The sequence below is a fragment of the Nesoenas mayeri genome (assembly GCF_963082525.1).
Source record: "Nesoenas mayeri genome assembly, chromosome: 9".
Taxonomy (NCBI): Eukaryota; Metazoa; Chordata; class Aves; order Columbiformes; family Columbidae; genus Nesoenas; species Nesoenas mayeri.
In genome coordinates this window covers 26,251,566-26,266,199 of record NC_137557.1, presented here as the reverse complement: position 1 = coordinate 26,266,199, position 14,634 = coordinate 26,251,566, and the positions used below count along the sequence as shown (strand labels likewise).

Below are 14,634 nucleotides of genomic sequence, written 5' to 3'. Positions count from 1 at the left end.
AAACAAACAAAACTTCAAAGTGGTTATGCCACATCCAGCCCCATCTGGGCTCAGTTGGCTTCATTTCTTCTACAGTGCAAAATGGAGAACAAAAATGACCTCCCTGGAAAAGCCAGATTTCTCTGTTATTATGAATTCCAGTTTCAAGTCTTCCTTTTAAGAAGTTTATGATAAGATGATTATTGTAAATAAGCTTCCCCTTTAGCAAAGAATAAATCATCAAATAGGCTTTGTTTGGTGAGATCTTTGGCAAAGGAATGTAAACAAATAAGCTAACTGAATAAACTTCTTTATCTGATGTGCTGAGCAGGAAAGGCAGCAAAGTTAATCATTTAGGAAAAGAAGCTGGTCTGCTGTGCTTGCTTCAATAACAGACCAGGAAGAGCCTAAGGGAAACAATCTGCTCTAGTTCACTGACCCTGGACTTTTTTGCTAGAATCCCACAGACCAGGAAAGATCATGTTTATCACTCTGGAAGCAGCTCTATCACCTCAAGGAGATGCCCTTCAATATAGATTTTTTTATTTGTTTCTTTTCCTGTGGATTGATCTGCTTCCCTCTGAGTTAGCTCCTTGTACCAGAACAGAGATCTCTTACGAAGCCAGCTGTGACTTCTCATTCACCTCCTGGGAGTAGTACATACATAGACAATAATCTGAATTTGTAGTGTCTTAAGCTTTGGACTCCATTCATGTTTCCATATGAGCAAGTTCCTGTGCATATGCATGTACATGGATGTCAGCCGCCCACTGCTCAAAGAAATCAGAGAGTGGCTGTTCTGATCACGGCAGTTTTTATTGACTTACATGGATTTGAACTGATCTGAAATAAATCTGCCTGGAATTTGAGCCTACAAATCAGATATAAGATCCATAAGTTAACAAAAATGTGTGTAAATGCTGCGGAAAGAGAAAATAGCCTAATGCAACTTAGATGATTTTGGCATGTAGCAGCTGCCATTATGATTAGTTTGTCAGCAGCAAACTCGGTTCTCACTTCCCAATGATAGCGATTAGAAGGGTCATAATTGCTGAAATATATCTCATCATCCTCTGCTTTCTCCCTTTGCTTGTGTTGTATCTGCCTTGTCACTCTGGGGCATTAGCATATTATGGAGAGACTTAACCATCGACACTGTAGATGAAGACAAACAAGAAAAATAGAATAAAGTTGGTCAATGAAGAGTTCTCTGCTGTGAATCTCTTTCGCAAGTCAGATCAGGATGAATCTATGAACTTCTCTTGACTCATCTATCTCTGTAAGTCGTTGGTTAAATCTCTTCTTCCTCACTTCCCATAAATGCTGTGGTTGATGAAAGCCTGCATCCGGTATTGCAGCAGGATGGCAATAGCTCAGCATGACATTACTCAATCAGGACTGTAGTGTTTAGTGCCTAAATGTTACATTAATAGAGGTGGTGGTCTGTAGCCTATTCAAATGCCCTTGTTTGTCCTCAAGCCATGGTTTCCTATTGTTTCCTTATTTAAAAGTCTCAGCATTTTGGCTTAGTTGCATTTTTGTCCCTTTTTGGGGTGTTAGACATACAAACATAAAGTCAAGATTGCTTGGAACTCTTCCTGGGAGGAAAGTATCTACAACTTCTAATAATAACAAAGATAGGCCATGTTTATGTCAAAATGTCAGCACAGATGCTTCCAATGAGAGTCAGACCACATGGATGTGACTTGTGAATGTATCCACAGGAAACAAAGGATAGCCTTGCTTGTCAGGCTGGTGGCCTGGGACACTTCCAGAGTCTGAGTAGAAGCCTTTGCAAATGCAGCAGTGGCACCACGAGCATTGTCCCACTGCTATAGCGGGAGGAGACCACAAGAGATCCACAGGTTCTCACTGTGAATCACCTGCTATCAGTACAGCCCTTAAGTTCACAGGGTGGTGATTTATTCCAAATTCAAACTGTGGTAATTAAATTTACCTCCTATGCACTAGGAAAGCTAATGAATGTCTCTGAAATGTTTTGAGATCTTTTCATGAAAAGTTTTTGTATGTCCAAGATTCTAAAAAAAAAAGTTTCCCAAGACTTTCCATTTAGCTAATGACTTACACTGGGTTTCAGTAGATGTGAAATTTATGAATCTGTATAAAATCTAACAAATAAAATCTCAGCCAGGTTGAAAAATATTATCAATGCCTTGTTGAATGGGGAAATAGACCTTCACTCACAACTCTTTTATATTCTTTGCCTAGCGTATCTGCCTTTGGCCAACCACCAATTCGCGAAAATACCATCAGGAAATCTGCTTTAAAATAGCTGTCCCATCTGATAGCTTAGTATACATTCCTGTCTTAAAATAACTGAAATATAATAGTGTATTTACTTGCAATATCATCCTGGGAATTATGCCTTATGCCCTCAAGCCTGTGAAACCAAGGCATAGAATCTCAGTTCTTGCTCCCTTTCATCTACATGTCTGGCCACTACAAGCCTCAAGAAAACCCTTTGGCAATGAGTATGAGGGCCATGAGGGCAATTTCATGCACGATAAAGCTTCATTTACCTGAGCCACCTTCCAGAAGGTTGGCTTTAGCTTATTTTTTTGAAAAATAATGGCTGAAGTGCACATTTTCTCTGGTCTCCTAGCAGTCAGCTTACTTCTTATACTGTGTTGAGACAGAACATGTACAAACGGTTCCAGTTCTGATCCTTTTTCCAAGAGGAAAACACATGCATGTGTTTTCCAAGAGGAAAACACATGCAAAGGTTACAGAGAGCTGAAACTGGTATTAACTTACTGAAAACTGTGTTTGTAGATCTCATTATATGGCACTGATATTTATTCTGCAGAGCAGTCTGTGATTGTTTGAACCACTATTTTCCATCTGTCATGTAAAGAAGGCAACCAGACAATAACTGTCATGATGCAGAATAATTCCTTTCAAGGATTTGTACATAAGCTGTGCTGTCCATAATGTCTTATTTGTGATCTGAACGTGACACCGCTACATCCTGTCATTTTAATTTGAACATATATTTCAGTTGTTTTCCCCTTGTATGGTATTTTCTAGAACGTTCTGTCAGAACAAAACCAGCAAAATGTCATGCAAATAAGATCTGCTTTCACGTGTGCCTATTATGCTATTTCCCTTCCAACTTGCCATGAATTTGAAATTGAGATTGTTCTACACGTAAAAGATGATGACCAGTTATCTCCAGTGCTCAGCACACTGCTTCCCTTCTTTCCCCATGCTCTGTGTTGTCCTGCAGTGATAAGGACAAAGCCTGGAGGAGATTTTTAGAGCACTGAATTAGGTGCAGAGTTTATCAGTTTTCCTTCATCTTCCACCAATTTCATTTCCACAGACAGAGTATTTTACAATTCCATGGAAATGCCTTAATTCCTGATAGCTTTGAAGAGTTACTATATTTTAATACATGTGAGATTTAAAATAGGGTGGTAAGCTTGCAGTATTGACTGACATATTAGGTTTAAATCAAAACGTCTCATAGCTGTGATTTACTTAGTCATATAGGTTGCTGAATTTCGAAAGATATCACTTGGATAGATTATTGAATAGTAAAGGTGATGACATTTTAAAACTTCATGCAATACAGTACAAAATTTCCGCACGCAATTTCTCTACGCATTTGTTAATATTTTCTAATTTCACTCCACTTCAGGAGACTTCAGTCTGCAGAGTAAAACAAAATCTCCCAACAAAACTACTGCCCTACCCTCCCCACCCGAGCAGTAGGGCTGGCCCTACCCGTGTTTTTTCAATTGTTTTGCAAGAAGCCCTGGTTTTGCATAAACAGTATAGTTGTTTTCTCTTTTTCCGTCTGGCAGTACTTCTCAAGAAGGGCAGAAATTGCGGGCAGAGAAATAATATCAGACTTCAAATTAACAGTTAAATGTGTTCTTCATTCTAAAGCAACACAGCCTTGAGATTTCTGAGAATTCATTATCTCTTTTTCTTTCATGTGTTGTCTCTGATTTACATCTCTCTTCTTCAAACTTCGTTGTCAGGGGTGATTTATGAGCGCAATTTTCTCCATAATGTTCTGTAGCAATAGATGGCAAATCCCTTATCTCAGTATGGGGACGTACTCCTGTGTTACACACCAAAGAGGCACACAACCTTTAGACTTCTTTAAAAAGACAATGCTTAATAAGCTTTTTGAAAGGAAAAATGCAAAACCCATCTCATAATAATCCATCTCAAAATTACACATAGATATGTTACCTGTACAAAAGCTGCTTCAGCAACATTGCATTGGCATTTTGTGTGATGGATCCATTGAGCACTGCTGACTGTGACGAGTCAGTCTGTTTACTCCATCTTTTGCTTTCAGCTTGAAACAAGTTCCCAGACTGCACTGAGCAATGCATGTGAGTCCAGCTGCATTGCTGTACTGGGACTGCTCATTCTGAAATTTAAGCATGAGCTTAATGAATGACTTTTGAGGTTTGCTAGTTTTCTGATATGTAATCTTGCCTTTTCTGGGGTTTAAGACATTTTATATGTCTGTAGAGTTCTTTCAGTTGCAAAACTTGGTAAAATCAGCATCAGCCTTATACCTTCAGTGAGGGCTTTACATTCACTCTGGTTCTCAAAAACTTAGAAGGGACTTGAGTCCCACTAAATTATTGTACACAAAAGGATGATTCCTGCGCTCCTCTGGATTATTTGTAAATCTATATTTACCACCACTACAGGTATTTGCCAGCAAAACAGTTCACATCCACTCATCAGCACATGTGTTAAAAATCTTCCAGATAATCAGTGCTGTGCCCAGGTTTTGGACCAAGAAGGGGGCCCTCCTCCACAGCCCACTCAGCCATCTGTCTTTTCTTAATTAGGACTTGGGTGAATTGGAGCATGGTTTCACCCCAAACTCTGCTCTGTTGCCCATCTCACACATTTGTCTCTTGTCCTACAGTGCTTCTGGTTTTCTGCCCCTTTATGTGCTTTGACTTACTCTGATATTAGTGTTTTATCGGTACCAGTTGCTGACTGTGGAGGACAGTGAGTGCCTTACACAAGTGACACTGGTACCATTACACATCCTATCACACCCTCTGCCATGAACACCTCTGCAATGTAACGTGAAAATTATCTGCTTTTAGCTGTGAAAGAACCTTTGTATTCACAGGTGTTTCCAGGAGAATTTGGGTGGTTATAACAGTGGCTCTTTACATCCCTGTGCTCAAGTGGGGGAAGGAGAAACCTCTCCCACATTGCCACAGCTGGGCCATCTCCTAATGCCTATGAGTAACTCATGGGCACATGCACTGAAATAGGAAGTGTGGCTTCTAGTAAACTTCCTATTTTCACAGATAAATTTGGTAGTTGGAAATTGTGAAATCTAGATGACAGATTGCCAAACCTTTTTCTTGCTTTAGTGATGGTTTATGAATGAAATTTTTAATTGTAGACTGTCAAATGTCTCTTTTCTTGGTGAACTTTCTTATTTGGAGGAAATATCCAGTATATATTAAACTGCCTAAATATTTATTTGTCACTTATGATTCTTCATTCTTTTTTTTAGAATTCCATTGTTTTCAGTGCTCTCTCTAAAACCAGCTTAACTTTATAGACATGATTCTCCTCTCACTTATGTTGTTAAATATCAGAAGTAATTGAAACTAAGTTCACGGAGTCTCATCTGTGCAACTCAGAAAAGAGTCATGGAATTAGCTCAGTGTAAACCAGGTGTAGTGTGATCATGATCTCTGTATAGACTTGTGGAGGTAAATATTTCTGTTTATTACAGACAAATAAGTATTTAAAAGTCACCAGGGGTAATTCACAGAGACAATACAGTCAAAGGTGTACAGAGCTGACAGGACTCTTAACAGGTCTTGTTTCAAGTTCTTCTGGATGTAGGACAGTGTGAAGATGGAGATGTCTGGCACGTGTCAGCCTGAAGATTTTATGCCAGTCATTTTCTTTTGCTTACAAGATTAATTGCTGCTTTAAGAGCTGGACCGAGGCTTATTTAGGTATATTAATGCAAAATTTGCTACTAGAAGCTGTCTGGGAAATGTAATTGTCCCTGCAAGGAGGTGTCTGGCCACCAGCTGTGTCAGGGGTGCGGCGGTGGGAGCACTCCCTGGGTAGGGGAGGACTTCTGTCCTGTCTGCCTGGCCTTTCCTCTGCCCCGTCATGTCATCACCTCCCCAAACCCTCTCTTGTCCTTCGGGTTCCTGAGGCTCCAAGCCTCGGCTGTTCCCCCTTTCTCATCCTCGCTGTCTCCTCCCTCCCAGTCGTTCTTCCTCGGGAGGGATCCGTGGGGACACAGCCCGCTCTTGTCCCGCTGTGCCCGGGCTGGCACGGCAGCTGGAGGCTGCTGCCCGCCGAAACGCCCCCCCGTGCCTGTTCCTGTCCCCACGCTGCCTGTCCCCCGCCTCCCGCCGAGGCGCTGCTGCCGGCCCGCAGCCTCCGCGCCGCACGCCCGTCCCCCCGCGCTGCCGGGCGCTGCTCCGGCCGCCCCCATGGCCCAGATTCCGGTGGCCTCGATTCCCCCCGCACGGCGCTTCCTGCCGCTGGCGCGGGGCCAGGGGCCGCCTGGCCCGGGAGCCGCCGCGGCCCCGAGCCCTCCCCCGCCGCGCGGCCGCTGCCAAGGTCCGCGGGCTCGTCCTTTCTCTCCTCATGCTGGTTAAGGGAGAAACGGGCATGTGCGGGGCTGCTCCGAGCAGGCTGGCTGCCCCGAAGGAGCGGCTTTGTGTTGGCCGGGAGGCTGGAGCCCGGCTTTGCTCGCTCGTCGGGACTCTCGCTGGCCGTGGTGGAGATGCTGCCCAGCAGAGGTGATGGGAATACTAAGAATAAAACTTGTTTTGTCCTTTATTATCACGTATTTGGTCCTGTACAGAACTAAGGTGGCCTTTTAAATCCATACAAGACCTTTTCAGCAACCGCCGTTCTGCACTTCTTGACCTACCACGGCTTTGGTCGTTTATTTTCTGTGCTGCTGTGAGTAGGATTGGTACGGTGCGCACACAAGGGAGAAGGGAGACCAAGTACCTGCCTTTCTACACATGAGGCCAAAAGGTGAGAAGAAAAAAGGGAGATCACATAAACACAGCCAAATAGGTCACTACTTGGGTATTGCATACATTTATTTAGTCCAGGCACCTTGAAAATCATGTTCCCAGTTATTTCTGGTAGAGGAAGAGAAGTAGCTACCCTGGTACTTGGGGAAGGTGGTGGGGTATTTATAGCTGAAGAGGTAATCAGAAACGCAGCCTCTTTTGGCACCAGCACAGGTCATTAAAGACACCTAGTTGCTATGGGAACCCCAGCAAGAGCTTCTCAACTTGGAAATCAGGACTTATACCTGGCAAGTCCAGTCTGGATGGGTGGGAGAATATGGCGTATCCGAACGTGAATTATCTCCCTTCCCTGGGATACTTGCTGCTGCCTCAATTTCACAAATCATTAACGCTGCATTGCTTCAGGTTTATAGCATCTTCCCATGCTATTTTAAAATACTTGCAAAGGGGATAATAAGCCAGATGCACTGCAAGCAGGAGCGACCTCAGCTGAACCACTTTTGGTGGAGCTGCACTCCCGTGTCCCAATGCACCTACATAATCAGAATAAAAATGACTACCTAAAAAATGGTACTGCACCACTGGGATTTTATGGTTAGAAAGTATGTAAGTAAATTTCCCTTTCAATTTACCAAAACACAAGACTTGGATGTATGTGAACTGCATTTTGTCAGCATTTGAATGAAACATCTTTGCTGTTGAATCGCTGCTACTTTAACAGCAACCAGGCTTTAGGCATCTCCTGGGTTTGGAATACAAAACCAGATGCTGCTGTACTTACTAAAGGGCGTATATCTGCCATTTAGATGTCACTGTAATTCAGGTTGTTTCTCAATAGCCCCGAGCCCTGCAGATGATTGAGTCCCCTCAAAATCCACATTTTCATGGTCAGCATTTGCAAACCACCAATGGTCTGATGGTAGCCCCAGCTACCACCTGCATCCAGCCTGGCCATATCCACCCTGAGCAGCTCCCCACACCGAGTCCCCAAAGCACGCACACTGCCGCAGGAGCTGGAAATCTCCACCTTGGGCTTTAACTCTGCTGTGTTTATACCAGTTAGACGTGAAGTTGAGCTCTGGCATCCTATCTAGCTTTGCCTTCTGCAAGAGGTGAAGTTCTATGTAAATATATATTTACTCTTAACTTGAACGTTAAAATACAAAAGTTGTCAAAAGAAACAGTTTGAATTACTTTGGTATTTGGGTATTTTGGGTTACTTAGGCATAAAACATTTTTTCAGAAATCTATCAGAAAATTCATACAGTGTATCTGGTGTCCTTCATCTGTGCAAGGATGCTGCATTTGCTTGGAACAAGCTGACACATTTAAGAGTAACTAACATATTTAGATTTTGCAAGTGTGTTATTAATTACAGCACTTTACAGAACATTAAATTTGCTAATTAAGCAAACTTACCCTGCAAAAACAAACCCACGGTAAACTGAATTCTTATGGAAGAGGAGAAAGATGTGTTTAATGACTCGTGTACTCTTCGTAAACTTGCGTAATCTAAAAGAGGATCTTAGAAACAGGACTTGCAAAGTCTGCACAATATTTGAGGAAGCAGCGTTTACATAACTGATTGACTTTTTTAGTGATGTTTCAGTGAGAAGTAATCGTACTTCTAAAGCTAAATGGAGCTTGTGAAGTAAAATAATTAATTGGGATCAGCAATTAAACAGTTTCAGTTAATTAAAAAGGCAATGTTTACAGTTAAAAAACCCCTGAGTTCATTTTTGTTTTCAAATGTGGAAGAGCCATGTTGCTGTAAACACCTTATATTAGGGTATAAGGTTGTGCTAAAGGAAGACAAAGTAAATAACTAAGAGCCATTGAAAAAGAGAAAATGTCCTGGAGTCACTTGAAACGCTCAAACTTTACTGTGTGAACACAAGTGAAACTGGTCTTATTGCATCAAATACTCCTCTTTGAAATAAGAGAACTCTCCTGGCTCCAGTATTTCTGTCCTGCAACCACAGAAGTGAAGGAGACTGAGAGAAGCGGGACCAACCTGTATAATGTATTGCAGTACTCAGAAAGAATTGTCTTAATATTAACTCATTACAAGAAGAGAAACTCCACAATTTGGCACAGTAAAAGGAAAATCAATAGTAAAAATATCTGTATTTTCTTACAAGCACATTCTGGAACATGGTACATCCTGGAAATATGAATTCACTTTATTTATTTAACCAAAAGTTCTCTGGCTGGCTGTGAGCAGAACTTACCTAATGCAAAACAGCTTAGATATCCAATAAAAAATTATCCTTGGATTAAAATACTGGGAAGTCTAGGTAAGAATGACCTCATCTTAGTGAGACTGTGACATGAAGTCACCCGAGTTTAATTGATGGTGCCCTAGCCACCCCAGCAGCACCTAGTCCAGCCAAGAAGCAAGTTTCCCGTAGAGGCATCCTGGGGCATGGTGAAAGGGCAAAAGCAGGGCTCGGTTTCCTGACACAGTGTAACCCAGGTGGTGCTCAAGTACCCCTGGAGACTAACGAAACCTAAGCAGGGTGTCTCCATAGCCACCTTGTCCCTGCAGCCCTGCTCACTGTCTCGGTGAGGGGTGAGGCTTGGGGAGCATGCTTGGTGGTGTTCCTGGTGCTCACAGATTGCTTTTCATCAGTTTCATTCCTACCCACAAGCATATTCCTACTTTCCTACAACCTCAGCCTGAAGCTTGGAGCACTCATTTTCTGTTTTCACATTTTGGAAATCGAGTAAGCCACTATTTCTGCTTGTTTGTTCTAAAAACGTGCTACCCATTTGCAGTAAAGGCAGATTTCCCCCCCAATTGTTTCTGTTTGTATAAAATAATGTAAACCGGGAAAGAAGCAGCCTCTAGCTATAAGGTTGGTCTCCTGCTAATTGCAGATCCTGGACTTCCTTTGTGCACCACTGCTGACAGCCTGGGTTGTGCCTGCTCCCAGCTGGCTCAGGCACTGGTGGCGGGTGGATTTACCTGTATGGGAAGGATCAATAAAGCTGCTCCAAGGCTTATTTGAGGAACAGTGAGACCTTTTGAAAATGCCTCCCTTGTACAGGACTGTAAGCATCAGCTGGAAGAAACAGGAGGGTAACAGGGACACACTGTTTGGTGAGAGATCTTGTAGGTGCCTAGGTCAGGAGCTGATGCAGGGTTAATGCTTCTGTTCCTGGAGAGAGGGCAGTGATGTATTAATAAATGAAGCTGCAAGACTTGAACTCCTTTAATTAAGCCATTACTGCTAAGGCATGTGACAGCAAAGTGTTTTCAGAAATGATTTAAAAGTTCACATTCATTGAGGCCTCACCCTGACCAGATGCAGCCATGCTTGGATCCTGCAATGTGTCTTGGTGTTGGTCCCCCAGATGCCTGGGGTCACCGCGGAGGGCTGGGGACAGATTTTGTGCCTGGAAAGTGTGTTCTTTGGTGCAGTTCAGGAGCCTGCAGAGACTTTCCCTTTCCTGTGACATTTCTGATCTCCATGGGGAAGAGCGATGCCTACATGCCCCTCTGCAAGCCCGGGAAGAGAGTGCACGTGTCCTTGTGAGTGCTGGGGCAGAGCCATGGGAGATCGCCCACCCCACCACCCCGCTGCTCCTGTCAGGGCCAGGGGCTGCACTGCACTCCTGGTATTGCTCTCTCGATCACAAGTGGGGACCAGCTCCCATGTCTTAAAAACTGTCCCAAGCACCAAGGTCATTTAGGTACTTCTGGAATTTTTGCTCTTAATCTCCGGAATACCAAAAAGAAGGCTCAGGTCTGGTTTTTTTGCCTTTTATTGTGTAAAGGGATGTCCCATGCCAGTGTAAGGTGCTGTTTGGGCTGTAAGGCTCGTTTGGGGTGAGTAACAACATTGACCCTCCTGCCTGGCAAGCGCTGTGGTGCGGATCTGTCTAAGGAGATGGAAACATCAATTCAGGTAATTGTGGGGGTGATATGAATGTTGCAATTCATATGTTATTTTAATAACATTGACAACAATTTTCCCTATATGCCCCTGTGGTGGCTGAATCTGTGGCTAATGCTGTGCTGTGGCTTGGGTGAGCTGTAGTGCAGGTGTATCCAGCAGGTCTGGGAGGGAGGCGGGTGGGTGCGTGCAGTGAGTACAGCTGGGGCTGGGGACGAGGGGAACATGATGTTTTGTACCTCAGTGTTCAGAAACAAGTCTGTCTACTGCAAGTGCTACACCTTAATCTGGTGCTCTCTATTTTTCAGGACATGGAAATGGTCATATTTCTGTCACACCTGCGGCGCAGGCTTCCTGCAGGGCCGTGGGGGGCAGGAGGAGCCCAGAAGCGCAGCCAGGGCCTGGGCTGCGAGGTGAGGCTGAGTGCAGCTTTGGCAGTGCTGGGGCAGCTCCCCACAGCACGATACCCCAACTCCTCTGTCTGCACCCCAGATGTAGCAGCAGAGGCTCTTTTTTTTTCTTTTTTTTTTTTTTTGGTGGGGAAAGGTGGTCAAGACATGCCATGGAGTATTTTACTGGCCTATAGAAGGAGAATGCAAATCCCAAAGCCTGTCCTTATCCTGCTGGGGCTGTTGATGCTGGTGCTGTGAAGTGGTTGAGCATGGGCTAATGCTGGTGTGCTGCAGAGACCCCTCTGCCACACTGGGGCTGACAGGACAGGAGGGATCTGAACCCTAATCAGTGCCTCCCTGTGCTCTGTGCCCCTTCAATGGCAGCAGCAGCCTGGCCACAGGTACAGGCAGGACCTTATGGAGCAGGACAGTGTTCTGCTGACTTGGAAGTGCTGTGAACCTCTTGAAGAAAAGGAGGAAAAAGTTTCAGCTGCCTCTGGAGGGGGCTCCATCCTCCCAGGCAGCGTACAGCCGGTGCAAGTGGGGAGGTTGGCAGCTCTGCCCAGAGAGCGCGATGCCGGGGGGACGGCGGAGCGTGTGGGCAAGCGGGGGTGTCTGCGCTGCTCCCCCTCCCGTGCGTGTCCCCGGGGAGCGGCTGCAGGTGGAGGCCACCCCGCGGGGGATGGGTGCTGTCCCACCGGGGCAGCCGCGCTGCAGCCGGTCCCCGCGCTGGCGAGTGGGTCCGCGCGTGGCCCCCGCCCCGCGGTGGACACGCGTGGGCGGGGCGTGGGCGGAGCGGCGGGGCGGGAGCAGCGCGGAGGGGAGCGCGCCCGCAGAGAGCAGCGCTCGGCCCCGCTCGGCAGCGCCTCCCGCCGCCGCGGCACCATGTGGCAGCCGGCCACGGAGCGGCTGCAGGTAGGGCCGGGCGGGGGTCCGAGTCCGCGAAGCTGGCCGGGAGGGCGGCGGCGGTGGTGGTGGTGGTGGCGGCGGGGGGGGGGCTGTGGCGGTGGGAGCGGGGCCGGCGGAGCATCACCCCCCGGTACCGGGAGTTTGTTGCAACTTCTCCCCCCGCCTCCGAGGGTGGGTGTGCGAGGGGGGACACATGCACGGTGCCGGGGAAGGGAGGTGCTGCCCCGGCGGCATCCCGGGTCCCGGCTGCCGCAGAGCGGCGACTCCGGCGCTCCCGGCGCGGCTTTGGTGCCGGCAGGCGGGGGGGGCACCGCTGCGGCTGCGGCCACCCCGGTCCCGGGAGGCGGCGCGGCTTGGGGGGGTTTCGGCGGAGAAAGCGCCGTTTTGGGACTTCTCCCTACGCACCCCTTAGGTGAGGGGGAGCGCCGCCGGGCCGGCCACCGCCTGGATGTTCGGTGCGGGGTGGTGCGGGACGGGACCGCCCGTGGGCGCGCGGGACCCGCGGAGTGGGACGTGGAGGACACAAAATCCCGCGGGAGCCGTTTGTCACCCCCAAATCTACCGGTCCTGGTGACTTATGGGAACTTAAGTCTCCCCGCTCTCTGTGCCCGCAGGGCAGCCCGCACTCTCCCGCAGCGGGTCGGGTTCTGCCAGCCCTGGGCTCTGTCTTTTTTAAATTTTTGCTTTTATGGATATTTCATATTCGGGGTGAAATCTGAGGCAGCCAGTGAGCAAGATGAAATAAAACTCAGTTTGTAGTTCCACTGTGTAGACTTCATATAGTTTCCAGAGCAAGTGTCTAGTGAGAGAGAGAACCAAACATTTTAAGTAAGAATCAATGGTCTTAGCTGATGACAAGAAAAGGTTACCGCTGCTTTTGAAATTCAGATTGAGAATTTGCTTTGATACAATCAAATAGAAAATTCAGATATTTGATTTGATATTGAAGCCAGACTGAGCAGATCTGTGAACTTTAATCTGCAGCAGCCAGTAATGGGAATAATTCCTGTTCTCAAAAATACATACTTTTCTCTACAACAGGGGTGTCAAACTCATTTTCACCAGGGGAGTAGTTACATCTATGCGGTCCTAAAATTACATTTGGCCCTTTGAAGGCAACCATGAGGCTGATGTGACACCCTGTGAAAATGAGTTTGACACCTCTTGTCTACGAGAAACTTGATTTTAGTGAATAGAAATGCTGTGCCACATCCATAGTTTATGGATTCCAAGGTAAAAGCTATGTCGATGTGTCATTATATGTTTGTTTCTCTACATTGTCCAGAAACATCTCTGTACTAAACACAAGCAGCAAGATCACCTGTCTTAAGGAGTTAATGATCTTAGGCTGGTTGTGGAGGTGAGAGTATCTGTATCACTATCTGTGAAATGGGAAACTATCTGCATAGTTTCCCATTGAGGAGTGCTGCTGCAGGAGAAGGACCCGAGGTGAGATGGCACCCAGCAGTTGGGGCAAAGGAGAAGGTGAGGGAAGGGAAAGAGGAGGGAAAGCTGAGGTTAATAGCGATGTGCTGGTTTGGTTTGTATGGACTGGCTACATGCCCTGTTTGTGGAACTAGAAGGTATTAAAAATAACAAGATACTAATATCACAAATATCTAATACTGCCTACAAAAGCACGTGTGGCTAAAGAGAATAAAATGCTTATGTTTTGCAGAATAAATTTGTGAGCGTAACCTTATTTAGCTGCCTCACACATCCTGCGCATTGGTGGAGTCTTGCCTTTGGGAGCAGGTGGGAAGGGTCAGATGCTGTGGGGACCCACGGGTGCCTGGAGGAGGGATGAGCTTGCTGGGCCTTTCACTTATCTGTTGCAGCACAACACAGATCTGTGGTGAGGGGAGCCCGTGCTCTTTCTCCCTGTTGCTGGAAGGGAGCCATGAGCACTGAAGTTGTCAGCAATGGCCACTGATGTCGTGCAACCTGCTGTTGGTTGCCTCTAGCTGGAGGTTCCAGGTGTCCTATGCCTCCCAAAATGCTGAGTGCCTGTAAATGCAGTTCTTGCCAACAGCAGTTGCTGTATGAAGGCCTGTAGGTGCTCTGAAAGAACAAGCTAGAGAGATCCAAAATTACAGAATTAAATGATGTTTTGGGTTTGTACCAGTTCCTAAAAATGGGGAGAAGGGAGAGCCTTGGAAAAGACACAAGAAGCCCATAATAATTCTGTGGTCACACAAGAGGTTAAATAACAACATAGTGAACAGTGGACAAATGAGTGTGGTAAGTGGAAGGATGCTGGGGGTATCTAGAATGTGATGCTGTAATTGAGGACTGGGTCTTAATCCATACATGCAAACCAGAGTCGTATGGGCAATGGACTATCTAATATCCTCAACCCCTTTGAGTTTTTCTTCTTCTAAAGAACCAAGTAGCCTGATCTCCCCTTTGCGTCCAAGAACT

At 46.1% G+C, this 14,634-nt stretch overlaps 1 protein-coding gene across 2 annotated transcripts in view; it reads left to right on the top strand.

The window, feature by feature from the left end:
- Nucleotides 1-10,076: 10,076 nt before the first annotated feature.
- The window catches only part of PID1 (phosphotyrosine interaction domain containing 1), a gene marked incomplete at both ends in the record, with an annotated part of 88,958 nt that continues 84,400 nt past the window's right edge, over nt 10,077-14,634 (top strand). The window contains one exon of one of the 2 annotated variants that reach the window (XM_080349807.1): nt 10,077-10,116. Coding sequence is in view for 1 of the 2 variants with exons in the window: in XM_080349806.1 (XP_080205932.1) it covers nt 12,190-12,219 (30 nt within the window). Of the gene's footprint in view, nt 10,117-12,189; nt 12,220-14,634 lie in introns of those variants that run through there. The other variant, XM_080349806.1, reaches the window with a different exon arrangement.